This window comes from Phacochoerus africanus, chromosome 11, assembly GCF_016906955.1.
Source record: "Phacochoerus africanus isolate WHEZ1 chromosome 11, ROS_Pafr_v1, whole genome shotgun sequence".
In the NCBI taxonomy this organism is placed as follows: domain Eukaryota; kingdom Metazoa; phylum Chordata; class Mammalia; order Artiodactyla; family Suidae; genus Phacochoerus; species Phacochoerus africanus.
Genome location: NC_062554.1, coordinates 45,285,347 through 45,302,888, shown reverse-complemented (window position 1 = coordinate 45,302,888; position 17,542 = coordinate 45,285,347). Strand labels below are relative to the sequence as shown.

General features: G+C 45.5%; 2 protein-coding genes across 3 annotated transcripts; one reads left to right on the top strand and one right to left on the bottom strand.

Annotated features, from left to right (window-relative positions):
- Nucleotides 1-817: 817 nt before the first annotated feature.
- On the bottom strand, nucleotides 818-12,293 carry LOC125111362 (T-cell surface glycoprotein CD3 gamma chain). 2 transcript variants are annotated; one of them, XM_047753303.1, is made up of 7 exons: nucleotides 12,116-12,293; nucleotides 7,584-7,607; nucleotides 6,879-7,106; nucleotides 5,241-5,372; nucleotides 3,805-3,848; nucleotides 3,321-3,404; nucleotides 818-1,112 (listed from the first exon to the last, which is right to left on the bottom strand). In XM_047753303.1, exons 1-6 carry the CDS (start codon nucleotides 12,168-12,170, stop codon nucleotides 3,339-3,341), a joined length of 549 nt encoding a protein of 182 aa, XP_047609259.1. In that variant the 5' UTR covers nucleotides 12,171-12,293; the 3' UTR covers nucleotides 818-1,112; nucleotides 3,321-3,338. The 2 variants fall into 2 exon arrangements, with proteins under 2 accessions (XP_047609259.1, XP_047609260.1); XM_047753304.1 differs by lacking the exon at nucleotides 818-1,112 and adding an exon at nucleotides 2,512-2,769.
- Nucleotides 12,294-13,237: 944 nt separating this feature from the next.
- On the top strand, nucleotides 13,238-17,542 carry LOC125111363 (T-cell surface glycoprotein CD3 delta chain). Its single transcript, XM_047753305.1, has 5 exons — nucleotides 13,238-13,438; nucleotides 15,417-15,635; nucleotides 16,077-16,208; nucleotides 16,483-16,526; nucleotides 16,748-17,542. Exons 1-5 carry the CDS (start codon nucleotides 13,384-13,386, stop codon nucleotides 16,811-16,813), a joined length of 516 nt encoding a protein of 171 aa, XP_047609261.1. The 5' UTR covers nucleotides 13,238-13,383; the 3' UTR covers nucleotides 16,814-17,542.

The window sequence follows — 17,542 nt, the reverse complement described above, 5'->3', positions numbered from 1 at the left end:
TCCGACTAGGAACCATGAGGTTGCGGGTTTGGTCCCTGCCCTTGCTCAGTGGGTTAACGATCTGGCGTTGCCGTGAGCTGTGATGTAGTTTGCAGACGCGGCTCGGATCCCGCGTTGCTGTGGCTCTGGCGTAGGCCGGTGGCTGCAGCTCCGATTCAACCCCTGGCCTGGGAACCTCCATATGCCATGGGAGTGGCCCAAGAAATAGCAACAACAACAACAACAAAAGACAAAAGACAAAAAAAAATTAAAAACTTTTGCACTTTAAAAGACAATATTAAGAAAATGGAGGAGTTCCCATCGTGGCTCAGTGGTTAACGAATCCGACTAAGAACCACGAGGTTGCGGGTTCGATCCCTGGCCTTGCTCAGTGGGTTAAGGATCCAGCATTGCCGAGAGTTGTGGTGTAGGTTGCAGACGTGGCTCGGATCCCGTGTTGCTGTGGCTCTGGTGTGGGCCGGCGGCTACAGCTCCGATTGGACCCCTAGCCTGGGAACCTCCATATGCTGTGGAAGCGGCCCAAGAAATGGCAAAAAGACAAAAAAAAAAAAAAAAAAGAAAGAAAGAAAGAAAGAAAAAGAAAATGGAAAGACAAGCCACAGACTGGTAGATACGCTTGCAAATCATGTATCTGATAAAGGACTTGTATTCAAAATAAATGAGAACTCTCGCAATTCAAGAGTAAGAAGAAAACGCAATTTAAAAAAGTTTTGAATACACACTTTACTAAATATATGATAAGAATGGCTAATAAGCACTTGAAAAGATGTTCAACATCATTAGTCATTAGGGAATGCGAATTAAAGCCACAATAAAATACTATTTTATATCCACTTTAATGACTATACTAAAAAAGATAACAAATATTTGTGAGGATGCAGCGCAGCAAGAACCCTCATTCATCTATCACTCGTGAAAATGTAAAAAGATCAGTTTGGAAAACACTCTGGCAGTTTCTTAAAATATTATGCATAAATTTACCATACAATTCAGCAATTCTTCACTCCTAGATATCAACCCAGGTAAATGAAAACATATGTTCACTCAAAGACTTGAATGAGAATGTCTGCAGCGGCGTATTGCATGACTCCATTTGTCCAAAAAAGGCAAATCTAAAGAGATAGAAAAGAGATTAGCGACTGCCTGGCTGTGAGGGTAGGAACAAGGAAGGAGTGACTGCGAATAGCACGAGAGATGTCAAGAGACCAATGGAAATGTTCTAAATCTGGATTATGGTGATGGTTGTGCAACTGGGTGAATTTGTTAAAAATTACCAAGAACAGGTTAAATCACTTAAAATGAGTGAATTTTAGAGCATGTCAATTATATCTCAATACAATTTTTAAAAAATGATACTTAGGCAACATTAGTCATCATGACATTGTAAGACCAAAAGATTGAATGTCCATCAGTAGGGGACTAGTGAAATAAATTACAGGGAATCTGTACAATGTGGCTGCAATGAACTAGGAAAGGAGCTCTTTATATATTGGTATGAAATAATATTAAGGTTTTATTAGGTGAGAAGTGCAATATGTGTGGGATGATAACATTTGAAAAATGGAGGGAGAATAATGTGTGCTTAAGAATTTGCTTATAGTATGCCTATAACACCTATGATATATAATGCTTGTAAGGATATATAAGAAACTAGTGTAGGAGTTCCCGTCGTGGCGCAGTGGTTAACGAATCCAACCAGGAACCATGAGGTTGTGGGTTCGGTCCCTGCGCTTGCTCAGTGGGTTAACGATCCGGCGTTGCCGTGAGCTGTGGTGTAGGTTGCAGACGCGGCTCGGATCCCGCGTTGCTGTGGCTCTGGCGTAGGCCGGAGACTACAGCTCCGATTGGACCCCTAGCCTGGGAACCTCCATATGCCGGCGGAAGCGGCCCAAGAAAGCAAAAAGACAAAAAAAAAAAAAAAAAAAGAAAAGAAACTAGTGTAATTGGAGTTCCCATTGTGGCTCAGCAGTAATGAACCTGACTAGTATCCATGAGGATGTAGGTTCAACTCCTGGCCTTGCTCAGTGGGTTAAGGATCTGGCATTGCCATGAGCTGTGGTGTAGGTTGAAGACTTGGCTCGGATCCTGTGTTGCTGTGGCTGTGGTGTAGGCTGGCAGCTGCAGCTCCGATTTGACCCCTAGCCTAGGAGCTTCCAAATGCTGCAGGTGTGGCCCTAAAAACCAAAAACAAATAACAACAACAACAACAATATATATTCAAACAACAACAACAACAACAATATATATTCAAATAGAGGAAGTTATCTGACCTTTTCATTTATTTTTATTTTTTTATTTTTCTGTCTTTTTCTAAGGCCGCATCCATGACATATTGAGGTTCCCTGGCTAGGGGTTTAATTGGAGCTGAAGCCACCGGCCTACGCCAGAGCCACAGCAACACAGGATCCAAGCCGTGTCTGCAACGTATGCCACAGCTCACGGCAATGCTGGATCCTTAACCCACTGAGCAAGGCCAGGGATCAAACCGCAACCTCATGGTACCTAGTCTGATTCGTTAACCACTGAGCCAGAAGGGGAATTCCTCATTTTTCTTTTACAGAAAAATTACTTCCAATAGGTGGCGCTCCTGAAACACCATACACTTTTTACTTTTATTTTGAGAAAAACCCAAATTTGTTCTGATGGCTTTTTTCTCCATTTGTTGTCTTTGAGAAGCTCGAGTCTAGATTTGGGGCTGAAAATCTCTCTGTTAGGGTTGTTCCAAAATGTACTGCTTTCTTTCTGAGAACTGGATAGAAGGGAAAACACCTGGATTGAAAGAAGAAAAATTGCACTTGGTTCAGAAAACCAAATAATGCTTGGGCTCTATTTTCCTGATTGAAATTTCTGGTTGATTAAATCAGAAGTTCTTTTTTGGCTGCCCTGGGGCATATGGAGTTCCTGGGCCAGGAATCTGATTTGAGCAGCAGTTGTGACCCACACTGCTATGGCAACACCAGGTCCTTAACCCACTGTGTCCTGGTGCTAAAGAGATGCCGTGGATCCCTTTATGCCACAGCTCAGAACATCTGATTGATTGACTGGAAGATTAATATAGGTCAGTGATTCTTAACTAAGGGTGATTTTGCCCCTGAGGGGACATCTGGAGATATTTTTGTTGTCATGCCTGGAGGGTACTATTGGCATCTGGTGGATAGAGGCCAGGGATGCTGCAAAAAATCCTATAATGCACAGGATTATATCCCTCACCCCCACACCCCATCCTTAGAGCTGCTTGTGGAAAGGAGATAGACATGGCAGCAGTTTGGAGGGCAGGTAGTACAAAGGCACTGTCTTAGAATTAGTGCAGAAAGACACACCTACTATGAGTCTTGGGCTCAATTCTTCCTCGAATGGTTTCCTTGAAGGTGGCTATATTGGTCATCTTCCCGATCCTTAAGGGGCTAAAAAAATAGGACAGTCATAATTATTTTTTGTCCTTCTCTGTGAATCAATCTGATGTGAGTTTATTGAGTGCTAGTTATGTTTAAGGCTTTGGAGTGCTTGCTTCCTGGTCCTAGGGGTGGAAGAGGACAAGGAGATGTAGGTTCTGTACCTAGTTTCTCTCTGTGGCTCTCTCAGCATGTTCTTCAACTTTTTCTCACTAGACTCTGACCTCAGTCTCTCTCAACCGTTCTCTTTATTTCATCCATTCTACCCAAAGGGATAATGCTGCCATCATCTGGTATGTCCTAAACAGTTTTGTGTCATTATAATAACTACCAAATAACTGGCCCACCTCTCCCATTCCGAAATTTTACCACTATTATCGAGCAATGTCTCTTTCATTCCACATTCCCTTACCTGATAAAGTTGGTCATTGGATAACAGTGTCTGCTTGTCTGAAGCTGCACAGGAAAAAAAAAACAACAACAATGTACATATATACAAGGTAGAATGAATAATAATTTGGGTTATATTCACACAATGGTGTACTGAACAGCAATAAGAATTAGTAAAATACATCTACATACAACAGTATGGGTAGATCTCACAAGCATATTGTTGGGTAAAAGAAGCCACACACAGGAGTACTTACTGTATGGGTCTATTTACCTAATGAACAAAACCAGGTAAAATGAATAAATGTTGTTAGAAGTCAGAATAGCAGTCACTTTTGAGACTAGGTGGAAGCTGGAAGTGACCACAAGGGTTAATTCCCCTTCTTAAATGAATAAATGTTGTTAGAAGTCAGAATAGCAGTCACTTTTGAGACTAGGTGGAAGCTGGAAGTGACCACAAGGGTTAATTCCCCTTCTTAAACTGATATATATATATATATATATATATTTTTTTTTTTGGCTGCATCTGTGGCATGTGGAAGTTCCTGGGCCAAGGACTGAACTGATGCCACAGCTGTGGCCTATGGCAATTCTGGATCCTTAACCTGCTGAGCCACAAGTGAATCTCATGGGTGCTGGATTCAGGGGTCTGTTTGCTTTGTTAATTTTTTTTTTTTTGAACTGTATGTATGTGATTCATGCACTTTTCTGTATGTAAGTTTTACTTAAATAAAGAGTTGTGGGGAGTTCCCATTGTGGCTCAGTGGAAACGAATCTGACTAGCATCCATGGAGATGCAGGTTTGACCCCTGGCCTTGCTCAGTGGGTTAAGGATCTGGTGTTGCCATGAGCTGTGGCGTAGATGACAGACATGGCTCTGATCTTGCATTGCTGTTAGTGTGGTGTTGGCCAGCAGCTACAGCTCTGATTCGATCCCTAGCCTGGGAACCTCCGTATGCCACAGTTACGGCCCTAAAAAGACAAAAAACAAAAACAAAAATGAAACAAAACAAAACAAAAAAAGAGTTGTGTTTTTTTGCCATGCCCATGGCTTGGGCCAAGGATAGTATCCTGATGGATACTAGTTGAGTTTGTTACTGCTGAGCTACAATAGGAAATCCCTTGGGCCAAGGATTGAACCAGCGCCACAGCAGTGACCCAAGCCACGGATAGTGGTGACAATGCTGGATCCTTAATCTGATGAGTCACCAGGGAACTCCAAAAAAGACTTTTTTAAAAAGGACAGAGGACAAATCGGAGAGAGTTGGACCTTGTGACAGGCAAATATGCTGTGAAAACACTAACTCTCCTTTTCTCCTGCTTACAGAGCCAGAGCCTTGCCTAACTGTGCTCACAGGAACACAAGCCAACCCAGTCTCTTCTCTTGGGTCTATTTTAGTAGGAAGGAGGCTGAGGGTCCCAGGTAGTCTTATTTCTCATTTAAGAACATTCTTTTACCTCTTGACTGGCGAACTCCATCCTGTCCAGCAATGAAGTAGACCCCAACAGCAAGGAAAAAAAGGCTGATGATTTCAGTGAAGATAAAACCAGACACAGTGGCTGAATTCAGCTCAATGCAGTTCTGACACACTGTGGGTGAGGGAGGGACAAGCCTTCTTTAGGATGTGAAAGTTGTTCTATATTTTTTTCTCCTGCCTATCGTTGATAGTCTAGGGGATCAGGCTCTCTCTGGGGGTGTTATGGCAAAGGAAATTGCCTGGGAAGATGCTTGGACTAAGAATTCAATGCCTTTTTTTCTTTTTTTGTCTTTTTTGCTATTTCTTGGGCCGCTCCTGTGGCATATGGAGGTTCCCAGGCTAGGGGTCGAATCGGAGCTGTAGCCACCGGCCTACGCCAGAGCCACAGCAACGTAGGATCCGAGCCACGTCTGCAACCTACACCACAGCTCACGGCAATGCCGGATCCTTAACCCACTGAGCAAGGACAGGGACCGAACCTGCAACCTCATGGTTCCTAGTCGGATTAGTTAACCACTGCGCCACGACGGAAACTCCAAGAATTCAATGCTTTAAAAAGATTATTGCTTTTTAAAAATTAAAGCATAGTTGGGAGTTTCCATTGTGGCTCGGTGGAAATGAACCCAACTAATATACATGAGGATGCAGGTTCGATCCCTTCCTTCCCTCTGTGGGTCAGGGATCCGGTGTTGCCATGTGACTCGCAGATGTGACTCAGATGCCACGTTGCTGTAGCTGTGGTGTAGGCTGGCAGCCATAGCTCCCATTTGACCCCAGCCAGGGAACCTCCATATGCTTCTGGTGTGGCCCTAAAAAACAAAACAAAACAAAGCATAGTTGATTTACAATGTTGTGTCAATTTCTGCTTTACATTTATACCCATATATGCATTCTTTTTATTTAATTTTTTTGTGTGTGCTTTTTAGGCATTTGGGAGTTCCCAGGCTAGGGGTCAAAACAGAGCTGCAGCTGCTGGCCTACACCACAGCCACAGCAATGCAGGATTGCAGGATCCAAGCTGCACCTGTGACCTACACCACAGCTCAGGGCAACGCTGGATCCTTAACACACTGAGCGAGGCCAGGGATTGAACCAACATCCTCATGGATACTAGTTGGGTTTGTAACCCACTGAGCCACAATGGGAACTCCCTGTTCTTTTTAATATTGTTTTCCATCATGGACCATCCCAGGACATTTGATACAAAGAAGTCAATACTTTTTGATGCTCCTCTGTCCCCTAGGAGTCCTGGGGAAGCCCATGTCATTGTCCTACTAGCAACTATCAAAAGGAATTGCCTTCTACATTTCACTGTTGCTCATCTTGTAACCCCCCTGTCTCCCTTACCTAACCTAACTCAGTTTACATAAACTGCTGACTGATCCAATCTGTGGAGCCTACCCATTAGGTGAGCCAGGCTTTATGGGACTGGCTGTGCTTTTTCAAGAAGTTGGGGGAATCTGGTTTGTTAAATTCAAAAAAAAGTAAGCTGAGATTAAGAAAACTGGCTCTTACATCACTGTTTATCATCTAATTCCACATTCTCCAAAGACAAGAAGCTCACCAGAACAGCAAGCACTTCTTACTTTCACACAAGCACACCGAAGGGGATACATACTTCTATAATATACTTGGAGTCGTTTTGAATTCTCCTTTGATCCTTCACACCAATATATCCCTCGAGGGTCCTTGGTACTACTTCCCAGATTACAAGTACTTCTACTGATATTTAGAGAACATATTTCCTTCCCATCTTTAAACCATCTGATATTTTTGTCAGGCAAACCACAAGTCAGAAGTACTGAACCATCTTCTCGGTTGTCATCCAAGTGCACTGAATGTTTTCCTGAAAAAGGAAATGCCTGTTAAGGATCTTGCCTCTGAAATTCTCCCTGTCCCAGGCATCAGGAGAAGACCAAGACAGCAGTGCTTCTTGAACTTTAACGTGAACATGAATCACATGGGGATCTATTTAGAATTTCAGATTCTATTCAACTGTTCTGGGGAAGGACCACGATTCTGCATTTCTAACCTGCTCCCAGGTGATGCCAATGCTGTTGATTTATAGGCCGTGCTTTGGGTGGTGTCTAGGGTCCTGTTTCTCCTTTGAGAACCAGGCAAGTAATTGTTTAGCTATAGGAAAGCTGCTAGGAAGCTCAAGACTGGCCAATGATTTGGCTGACAATGGAGAGGTTTGCTGTCTATCACTCACCATCCCATCCTTTCTAATCTCTTCACTTTCTCCTATAGGACTACTGTTATAGGAAACCATATTTCTTTGAAATTTCCCAGTTTGAGGCTAGAAAGAAGCCAGTTCCCTTACCTTCTTTCAACTGGGCCATGGTACCTGTAGAGAGACAGAAGAGAGACAGAGGATCAGCTGGGCATGGAGTCATTCAGGTTCCTTGATCAGGCCCCTCAATTTCCATGGTCATTTGAGGTGAAAATGGAGAGAGAGCCTAACCTCTGTGAGTGACAGTATCTATACTTATTTCCCTGGATTGTAGCTTAAGGAAAACTGAATTTAGGATCTTGTATAATAATTTATCTGGTCTTTGTCCTGGTTGCTGGGAGGGAATTTCTAAACCCCTGGAATTTCATGAGTGATAGGATTGCTACCCTGATTCTTGCTGGGCCCTTGGATCACATATGAGTTTATGCTAATGAGATGGGTCAGGATGGGACTGGTCAAGACCGGCCATGTGATTAGAGAACTGGGGCTTTGGGCGCTAAAGAGGAGGACTGGAAACTGAGTTCAATCACATGACCAATGATTCCATCAATCATGCCTATGTAATGACACTCCAGTAAAAACTCAGTAATACTTTGTACTTGGTGAACATACGTACCAGGAGGGTGACGTATTTTAATTCCAGAGAGAGCATGGAAGCTCTGTGTTTAGGGCCCTCCCAGACCTTACCCTGTGTGTCTCTTTCTTTGGCTAGATCGGATTTCATTCTTCTTCTTCTTCTTTTTTTTTTTTTTTTTTGGTCTTTTTGCCATTTCTTGGGCCGCTCCTGCGGCATATGGAGGTTCCCAGGCTGGGGGTCTAATTGGAGCTGTAGCTGCCAGGCTACGCCAGAGCCACAGCAACAGCAACGCGGGATCTGAGCTGCGTCTGCGACCTACACCACAGCTCACGGCAACGCCGGATCCTTAACCCACTGAGCAAGGCCAGGGATCGAACCCGCAACCTCATGGTTCCTAGTCGGATTCGTTAACCACTGCGCCACGACGGGAACCCCGGATTTCATTCTTTATAATAAAATTGTAGTAGTAAGTATAGGGCTCTCCTGAGTTCTGTGAGCTGTTCTAGCAAATTATCAAACCTGAGGAGGGTTGTGGGAATCCTCCAGATTTGTAGGCAGTTCATCAGAAGTGCGGGTGGTCTGGGACCCCTGAATTTATGCCTAACACTTACAGTGAGGGTAGTCTTATTGGGTACTGTGCCCTTAACCTGTGGGGTCTGACGGAGTGCTTAGCCTCAGAATTGCATTGCGGTACCACAGTAAGGGTGTTGCCTGTACAGTGCTCTCTCCTCCTTTAGCCGCTAAAGCCCTGGCAAAGATCAGCGTGCATTAGCTAAAGTCTTTTAGAGCTGAGTTACTTCTAAAACCTTCAGACTTGGGATCCTTTTTTTTGTGGAAACCCTGAATGTCCTGAAGAAGTTACCTATTATATAGCCCCCAACTCTCTCAAAACTCAGAGTAGTAGATTTGCATGGTAGATGTAGCACAGAGAACTAGCAATGGAGTTAAAATTCAGTTGGATTTAATTCAAACACTTATCAAGCACTATTAGAAGCCCCTGACATGTATAAGCAGTGTGAAAGAAAAGGGCGACACAAAAAACTAGTTGCTGCTTCTGAAGAGTTTACAGTGAAGTGGACAAAAAAAATAAAGACAAATGTAATAAATGTAATAGAACTTATACATTATCGTTTAGTACTTTATAAATGCATAGGAAAGGGGGTAGAAGCTACTGATTTTGCTCAAGGGTGAGGGGCAGGGAAAGCTTGACAGAGAAGATGGCATTTGACCCTGTTTTGAAGAATAAGTAGGAATTCACCAGAGAAAGTCATTACAGAGAGAAAGAACAGCTGAACAAAGATGCAGATTTGGAAAAGGACAAGAGAGGTAGTGTGGCTAGAGGTGAGTATGATGGGGCCTAGATCAAAGTATGGTGGAAATAGTTGGAAGGAGTCATAAGTCTTAGGAGTTTCACGCAGTATTGAACTGCTTGTGAAGAGCACCCAGCAAAGTGCCTGGAACAGAGTAGGAGCTGTATATATTTTAAATGACTGTATGAATGAATAAGTGCGTAAATGGAAAAAAAAAAAAAAGGCAAGGCAAAGAGTCAAGCAGATTTTTAACTAGCCCTTCTCCCCAGCCACCTGTTCACCATGGGAGAAACAAAGAGTCCCCTCATTCTAAACTCAGATTCCATAAGAGAGAGGATCTAACTGATTAGTGACATCTTTGGACTATTTTGAGTTTTATTTCCTTTTAGGACTTGAGAACTCATGTAGCCAAATTCCCCAGGTTAACTGATGAGAGTACTTAGCCTGGAGGGAAGAGGCATTGTCCAAGTTCACACAGGTAGTTCCCATTGTGGCGCAGGAGAAATGAATCCGACTAGGAACCATGAGGTTGCAGGTTCGATCCCTGGCCTCCCTCAGTGGGTTAAGGATTTGGCGTTGCCATGAGCTCTGGTGTAGGTCACAGACATGGCTCAGATCCCGTGTGTTGTTGTAGCTGTGGTGTAGGCTGGCAGCTGTAGCTCCGGTTGGACCCCTAGCATGGGAACCTCCATATGCCACAGGTATGGCCCTAAAAAAAAAAAAAAGCAAGTTCACACGGCTCATTGGTGGCTGAGCCGGACCCAGAGCTCAAGTTTCCTTTGCTCAGTCCAAGGCTCTTTCTGCTATACAGAAAGAGCTACTGCACAGGCTTTCACTACTACCTCTCAACCTGTATTGTCTTTATCTAGCTTTTCCTCTACCTCCCTCAGAAATAATTCTAAACTCTCATTGTCTCTTCAAATCCCTCACTTGATCATCACTCAGCTCAATTGCAGCAGGTGTCATTGCTGCCACATAGTTCATTGAGAACATGGCTGCTGGAATGGCCCTTTTTCTTCAGCTTCCTTTCTAGTCACTAGCCTATCTATGGCTGAAGCCATCCGCACTTCCTTTCCCCTAGTCTCAGAGGATAAGGTTGCCTGCCCCCTGTGCCCATGATCACACTCTTTTTTTTTTTTTCCTTTTCCTTCCTTTCCTTTTAGGGCCATAACTGTAGTACATGGAAATTCCCAGGATAGGGGTCGAATTGGATCTACAGCTGCCAGCCTAAGCCACAGCCACAGCAACGTGGTTACACCACAGCTCAAGGCAACACTGAGGTCAGGGACTGAACCTGCATCCTCAAGGGTACCAGTCAGGATCGTATCTGCTGAGCCACAACAGAACTCCCCTTGATCCCACTCTTGAAGCCACACTTTCAACATCAACTTCAGGATCTTGTTCTACTCACCATCTTCTCCTTTAGCCCAGAGATATGCTCAATTTTCTCTTACACAAAAAAATGTCTTCTTAGATTCTACTAGATTTCTATATACCACTCAACTCTCCTCCATTCTCATCTAAACATCTTTATTGTTTTATTTTTCAATTAAAGTATAGTTGATTTACAGTGTTGTACCTGTCCATTCCACTCCCTCTCCCCTCCCCCTTGGCAACTCCAAGTCTATTCTCTGTCTGTGAGTCTGTTTCTGTTTTGTATATAGGTTCATTTATGCCATATTTTAGATTCCACATATAGGTGATATCATATGGTATTTGTCTTTATCCAAATGTCTTTAAAGAATATCCTACACCCGCTGCTTTTCCCCTACCCCCCCACCTGCTCTCCACTTTCTATTCATTTCCATTTTTCTTCTGCTGAAATTGTTCTAAATCAGTCATGATCTTTATTTTGCCAAATCCCAAACTTAAACTTTAAAATATTTTTATCAGTGGACATCTCTTTGGCATTTCACACTCCTGGTGATACTCTCCTTCTGGAAGTTCTCATTCCCTTGGTTTCTATGGAATTGCATTCTTCAGATTATTTCAGCCCGTTGATCATTCCCTTATCTCTTTCCTGATGTGTTTTTTCCTCTAACTTCCCTTTAAACATGGTGTCCTCATAGTTGCATCCTCAGCCCCCTCTTGCTCACATCTTACACAGTATTTGTGTGATTTCAACAATTTCAATGTGTAGAGAGCAATCTCTAGTCCAGATTCCATGCATTGACCCAGGTCACCCACTTTCTGCTGTATTTCCAACTGAATATTCACATAGGAATCCTACATAATGCCTTATACTCAGTCTGGCAACATTGAAACATCTCTCAACGTTGAGCTCATTGTTCTGAGCTCATTCAGGCAGAAGGTTTTTATTCACCTTCATGTCCTGCTAGCCTAATGTGTAGTAGGATCTCGCCCATATTTGTTGACCAGTTGACCAACCAAATGAATGGATGCTTCATAGTTGACCACTAACCGCAGCTCTGAGTTAAGGAACGCATATATTTTCTTTTCAGGTTCCTACATTCAAACCTAAAATGGCGGCATCCGGGTCCTCTTTCAAGCCGATAAAGTCTGTTTTGATTTCTTAAGAGACAAAGACTCCATCTCTCCAGTGGAACACTGCAGCTCTCTAGCAGAGAGCAGCAAGAAGCTTTGCTTTTGCCCTTCCTTCTCTGAACTTTGGGTGTCAGACTGAGGTTAGGGATCCCAATATTCTTGTCCCCCTGGTGCTGGCTCCTTTTCTTAAGCCCTTCTCCAGGCTGTCAGACCCCATAGTGGGCCCTTACCTTGAAGAAGAGTAATAGCCAGGATGAGGCCAGCCAGATGCTTTCCCTGCTCCATCTTACGCTCTGTTCTTCCCCAGTAGAAGCACTGAACAGTCCCCAGCCGCCAGCCAGCCTGTGCTAGCAGCTAGCCTAGCCCCACCCAGCATCCTTCGAGCTGGGGCCCTTGTGAGAAGGCAAGAACCCAGAGCCTCCACCCTCTGCCTCAAGGGTGGGCAGCGGGTGGGGGAGTGGCTCAGAAGGGCTGCAGGTGCAGAAGTCTCTGGCTTTTCCGTTAAGGAGAGGAGTGTGGGAGGTGGAGGGGAGAGAGCTGGAGAAAGTGCTTGTTTCCCATTTCAGAGACTTGGCTGGCACCAAGAGCCACCGTGGGTGCTGGGCCGGAGGTGACCTGGGCCCCCTTCCTTCAGGAGGAAGATAAATGTCTCCACCACCATTTGTTTCTAGTATCTCGACCAGTTTTTACCCATGCTAGTTGTTGTCTGAACTCTGAATTTAGGTGGGAACTCTTAGGTGTTTGGGGCTGGAGCTCTGAACAGAAAGCCATCACAGTCCAGGGATTTTTAACTACTCTTTTAAGATGAAATCCTCACAGAGGGGTCAGCCTGGGAGAGAATAGGTGGGACAATTCCAATAAGACAGGTCATGCATTTCCAGGGACTAGGGCCTTTGCTGAGTTCCCAGGATCTTAGGCCCTTCAGCCAGTCGGAATCAACAAAAATGCACAGCACTCTCAATCTGGTGCCCGGCACAAGCCAGATGTTGAGGATACCGAAGTGAGCAAGACCAGGAATGGGAGGCACCTAGCTGGTATGGCTTATGGGATGAGGTTCACAGTTTCTCTCAAGGGTTTTTGAGAAATGACTGTTTTCAAGTGGTGAGTAAATGTAGTGATATTGCTGACAGGAAATCTGCATTTCTTTTTTTCCATCAGTGACTAAAGAAAGGGCACCTTAAATATCCCTTTATTTCCTAGAGGTACAGGTCCCTTTTTCCATATTCTCAGCTTCCACATTCCACCCCACCCCCACACTCCATGCTCTGAGAAAGAGCCATTTGTACCCACTTCCTTCCTACCCGTACCCCGCAGCATACCCCTTCCCCAATCATCTCCCATCACCAGCAGCAGAGAGCAGAGACACAGGCACCTTCCAGTTCCTCCCCCACCCTTTACTTTTTCCGGGTGCCTGTGAGTCGGTTGTGGGAGGGCGGCTTTCACCCAGGCTGAAAGTTCTGTGACCTGGGTCTGTCTACTGGATGAACTCTGCTGGAAGATGGAACATAGCAGGTTTCTGTCTGGCCTGATACTGGCTGCGTTTCTCTCCCGAGGTAAGGTTTCTCCAGGTGGGTGGGGGCATCTTGGAGAAGGGACCTGAGAGGGCCATCACCACCTGGAGTGAGATCCAGTTGAAAGTCCTCAGTGCTAGCTTCAACTTCACCAGGCAGGGTTGTTGAGGAGAGCAGTGCTGGGATGTAGCACAGGGCTTGGGAAACAGGTTCTTAGCTTTGACTGACTCCCGCTAGGGTATGTCTTGGCCTTGAATGTCCTTCAGAAGACCTTAGGTCTGAGCTCTGTAGGAAGTGTTGGGGTGTGTGTCACCTGAGGCTAGGGCCCGTAATGGGAGCACTGTTCCTTTTGGGGCAGATGTCTCTGGGATCCAGGAGTCTTGGTCATTTGGCCACCATTTGGCCACCCAGCACTCAGCAGAATGCTTTCTGAGAAAACTTAAGTTGAGGTTGAACAGAAGGGGGAGGAGATTTGGGGTTGAAAAACGATGAACTCATCCCGGTTTGTCTGGCTTTAAAACTGATAAGAGTTTCCTGGTGGTCTAGTGATTAAGGATCTGGTGCTATCACTGCTGTGGCCTGAGTCACTGTTGTAACAGGGATTTTATCCCTGGCCCTGGAACCTCTGCATATTGTGAGTGTAGCCAGAACCTCCCCACCAATCCAAAAAACTGATGGTCCTATGTCCTAGGAGCTCCCTCAATTCTAGGCAAACTGGGATGAATGGTTAACCTAGTAGTCAGCTTCTCTGGCATATCCAGGATTTCCATTCGCAGTGGATCCCCAAGGAAGACATGGTGGTCTGTTGCGTAGCATCTGAAGTTCATGTGTCTCCCTGAGAAAACACGCATGGTCTCCTGATGGAGACATGAGAAATGGCTCTTGGGGAGGGGGGTGGCAGTTCTAGAGGATGCTCTTCTACCCAAATTGGTAACTGACTATGAAGCTCAGGGAAAATGTAGATTCCACTTTTCCCTGGAATTGGAGATATAGATTGCAGTGCCTCTTGGCTGTAGAGATGCTCTTAGTCAAAGTAATTTAGTGAATTTAGAAGGTGCTGTGCACAACTCAGCCCTTAAACTCCGCACAAGACTTGTGGGGAGCCCCAAGAATGGATTATGGATTCAATGAAACTTATTTTTTTTTTGTTTTTGCTTTTAGGGCTGCACCAGTGGCATATGAAGGTTCCCAGGCTAGGGGTCAAATCGGAGCTGTAGTAGCTGGCCTATGCCACAGCTCACGGTAATGCCAGATCCTTAACCCACTGAGCAAGGCCAGGGATTTACCCGCATCCTCATGGATCCTAGTGGGGTTTGTTAACTGCTGATCCACAAAGGGAACTCCCAATAGAACATTTTTTTTCTGGCCCTCTCCCCTTAAGCACAGGATAGGCAAACTAAAAATCTTGACCACGGGATTTGCCCTAGGTCCTCTTCTGGACCACTGGGCTCACTTGTAATTTATACCAGCTTCTTCCTTCCCCCAACCATCACTGGCCCTGGGAAAGGGTTTAGTAGTGAGAGTTCTACAGAGCGGTTGGGACAAGAGCAGAAGGGGAGGGAAGAGGCCGAGAAGTTGAAATGGAAGCGTGGCAGGTGGCTGGGAAGTAGAATTAGAAGTTTTCTTGGAGAAAATGTGGATGTCTCCAACTGAGGACCATTCCTCTGCTTTTCCATACCTCTTGGGTGCTTCAGCAACCTGGGCTCCCCTCCTATTTCTAATCAGTTGTCTAAACACATTTCCAGGAAGGTTCTTGGATCAACCATCTCCATGATTTCATCTTTTGTTCTATGGTCATCATGGCCTGTCTCTGTTTGGTTTGCATCATCCTGCATTCTTGGCTCCTGTAATTCATGGAGAGCCTACTGAAGCCTTTGTCTGTGACTTCTGTCTCTCTCATTATGAATTATAGACTGTTCTAGATTTGGAAAGCAGTCCTTCTTAAGTATGAGGCTCAGCAGAACAAGGAGTTTGGTGTGGATCAGGGAGTTGGTTCTAATCATGGTATTTTTTTCCTTAGTGAGCCCCTATGAGGTAGAAGTGGAGGAACTTGAGGACAAAGTGTTTGTGAGTTGCAATACCAGCATCATATGGCTACAAGGAACAGAAGGAGAACTACTTTCAGATAAAAAAATAGACCTGGGAAAACGCATCCTGGATCCAAGAGGATTATATAAGTGCAATGTGCCAAAAGAACAAGACAGCAACAGCAAAATATTTCTGCAAGTATATTATCGAAGTATGTGCCTCCCAGACCTTTTGGGTTAGAATCGATGGGGCCTCTGGACATGAGAACTTTCTAGCTGGTGGGGGCTGTGGTTCTCTCAACAAGCTAGGTTGCTTTTTAATGATATGAGCCAGATTTTGGAGCCCTCAGAGTGGGAAAGAACTTGATGGTACAAGAGCAGTAGGGCCTGATGACCCAAGCACTAGAGGCTTGGTTGGCAGTATGGTTTGGCCCACTGCCTTGTTTAAGTTCCTACAAAACTGAGACTACGCCTAGGCTCTTGTCAGGGGTTTCTCAGGGTGAAGGATGGAGGTGGATGTAGCGAGGCTCTCAGCAGTCCTTTCTTCAACTTTGGGTCTTGGCATGAGAGGTCTTGGGCTTCCCTAAGAGGCAGAGATGGTTCCCTGATCTTGAAGACTCTCCACCTGTCCTCTGGCCTCCCTTCCCCAACAGTGTGCCAGAACTGCGTGGAGCTGGACTCAGCTACCCTGGCAGGCATCATTGTCACCGACATCATCGCCACTCTGCTCCTCGCTTTGGGAGTCTACTGCTTTGCTGGACACGAGATGGGAAGGTTCTCTAGGGGTAAGTGGAAGGGACAGAGTGTGTATGTTGTGGGTGTGAGTGTGTGTCTGCTAAGGAGTGGGTCTGGAGGTGGATCATGTCTCATTTGGGAGTCACTCTTGCAATTGCCTAACGATTCCTCCAACTGGTCATTGATGGAACTTGGGTGCCCATACAGCTCATGCTGGCATTCAAGGCTGTGCCCAGCTGCCATCCCCCTCTCTGCAGCATTCATGGGGTCTCACTGTCCCATCCTTCTAAGCCCTTGTTGACTTTCTTTCCCTGGTTCTCTTAGCTGCTGACACTCAAGATTTGTTGAGGAATGACCAGCTGTATCAGGTGAGCCTGGAGGGGGAAAAGATGAGAACGGGGGGAGGAGTGAGTGGGAATTTAGAGCCTGACACTAGGTGTCATGGAGGTGTGAAGGTCTTAATGGGGAATTCATCACTAGTGGGGGAGTTGGGGAAGGCCAGTCATGAGCTCTCATCTCTGGGGCTGGCTGGGGTTCTCCCTTGGAGCATCCTGACCCTGCCTCGCTGTTTTCCCTTCTCATGTCTTAGCCCCTTCGAGATCGGAATGATGGTCAGTACAGTCGTCTTGGTGAGAACTGGGCTCGGAACAAGTAAACCTGTGACTCGTGGCTTCTAGGTGCATCTGTTACCGACTCAACTTCTCTCCTTGCTCAGCTGAGAAAGATGTCCTCCTTCAGTCAGCAGGTGCCTGGATTTTGAAGGATGCTGGGTGAGGCATGGGAGTGGTCCTGACTTGGCTGAGCCTTTGCCCTCCCTGCCCACCTGTGTCCTTCTTTCTTCGCTTCCCTTTCTCTGCCCCACATGGATGGTATGATGGGCAGTCTCTCACCATATCCTGTCCCACTGGTGTTTTTTGGCCTGGCGGACTCTCTGGGTGCAGGATTGCTGCTCCCCACCCCCGCTGGCTCTAGTCCCCAATACCAACCCTGCTGCCACTTTGACTTCCGCACCACAGCTGAGGGCGGGCAGGCTGCTGTGTTTAGAGACCTGGCCACACAGAAGTTTCCATGACATCATGAGCGGAGGTGGCAGAGACATCAAGGGCCCCAAGGATCACTTCTTATCAAGGCTCTGAGAGAGTGTATGACAAGTCTCACTTCTGCTAAGGGGCTGGCCTTGGCTTTACGACTCTGTTAGAGTGGTAGCCACTACCTATGAAGACGTCTCAGCCAAGGCCCCTTCATTACCATAGAAGGGTATTTTCTTTCTATTTTCTTTTTCCAGAACCTGTCTCTGTCCTGCCCCCGCCTTCTGCGTAATAAACTGGCATCAGAAACCTTTCATCAATTAAAATATATTATCCTTCTCCACCCACTTGGAAAA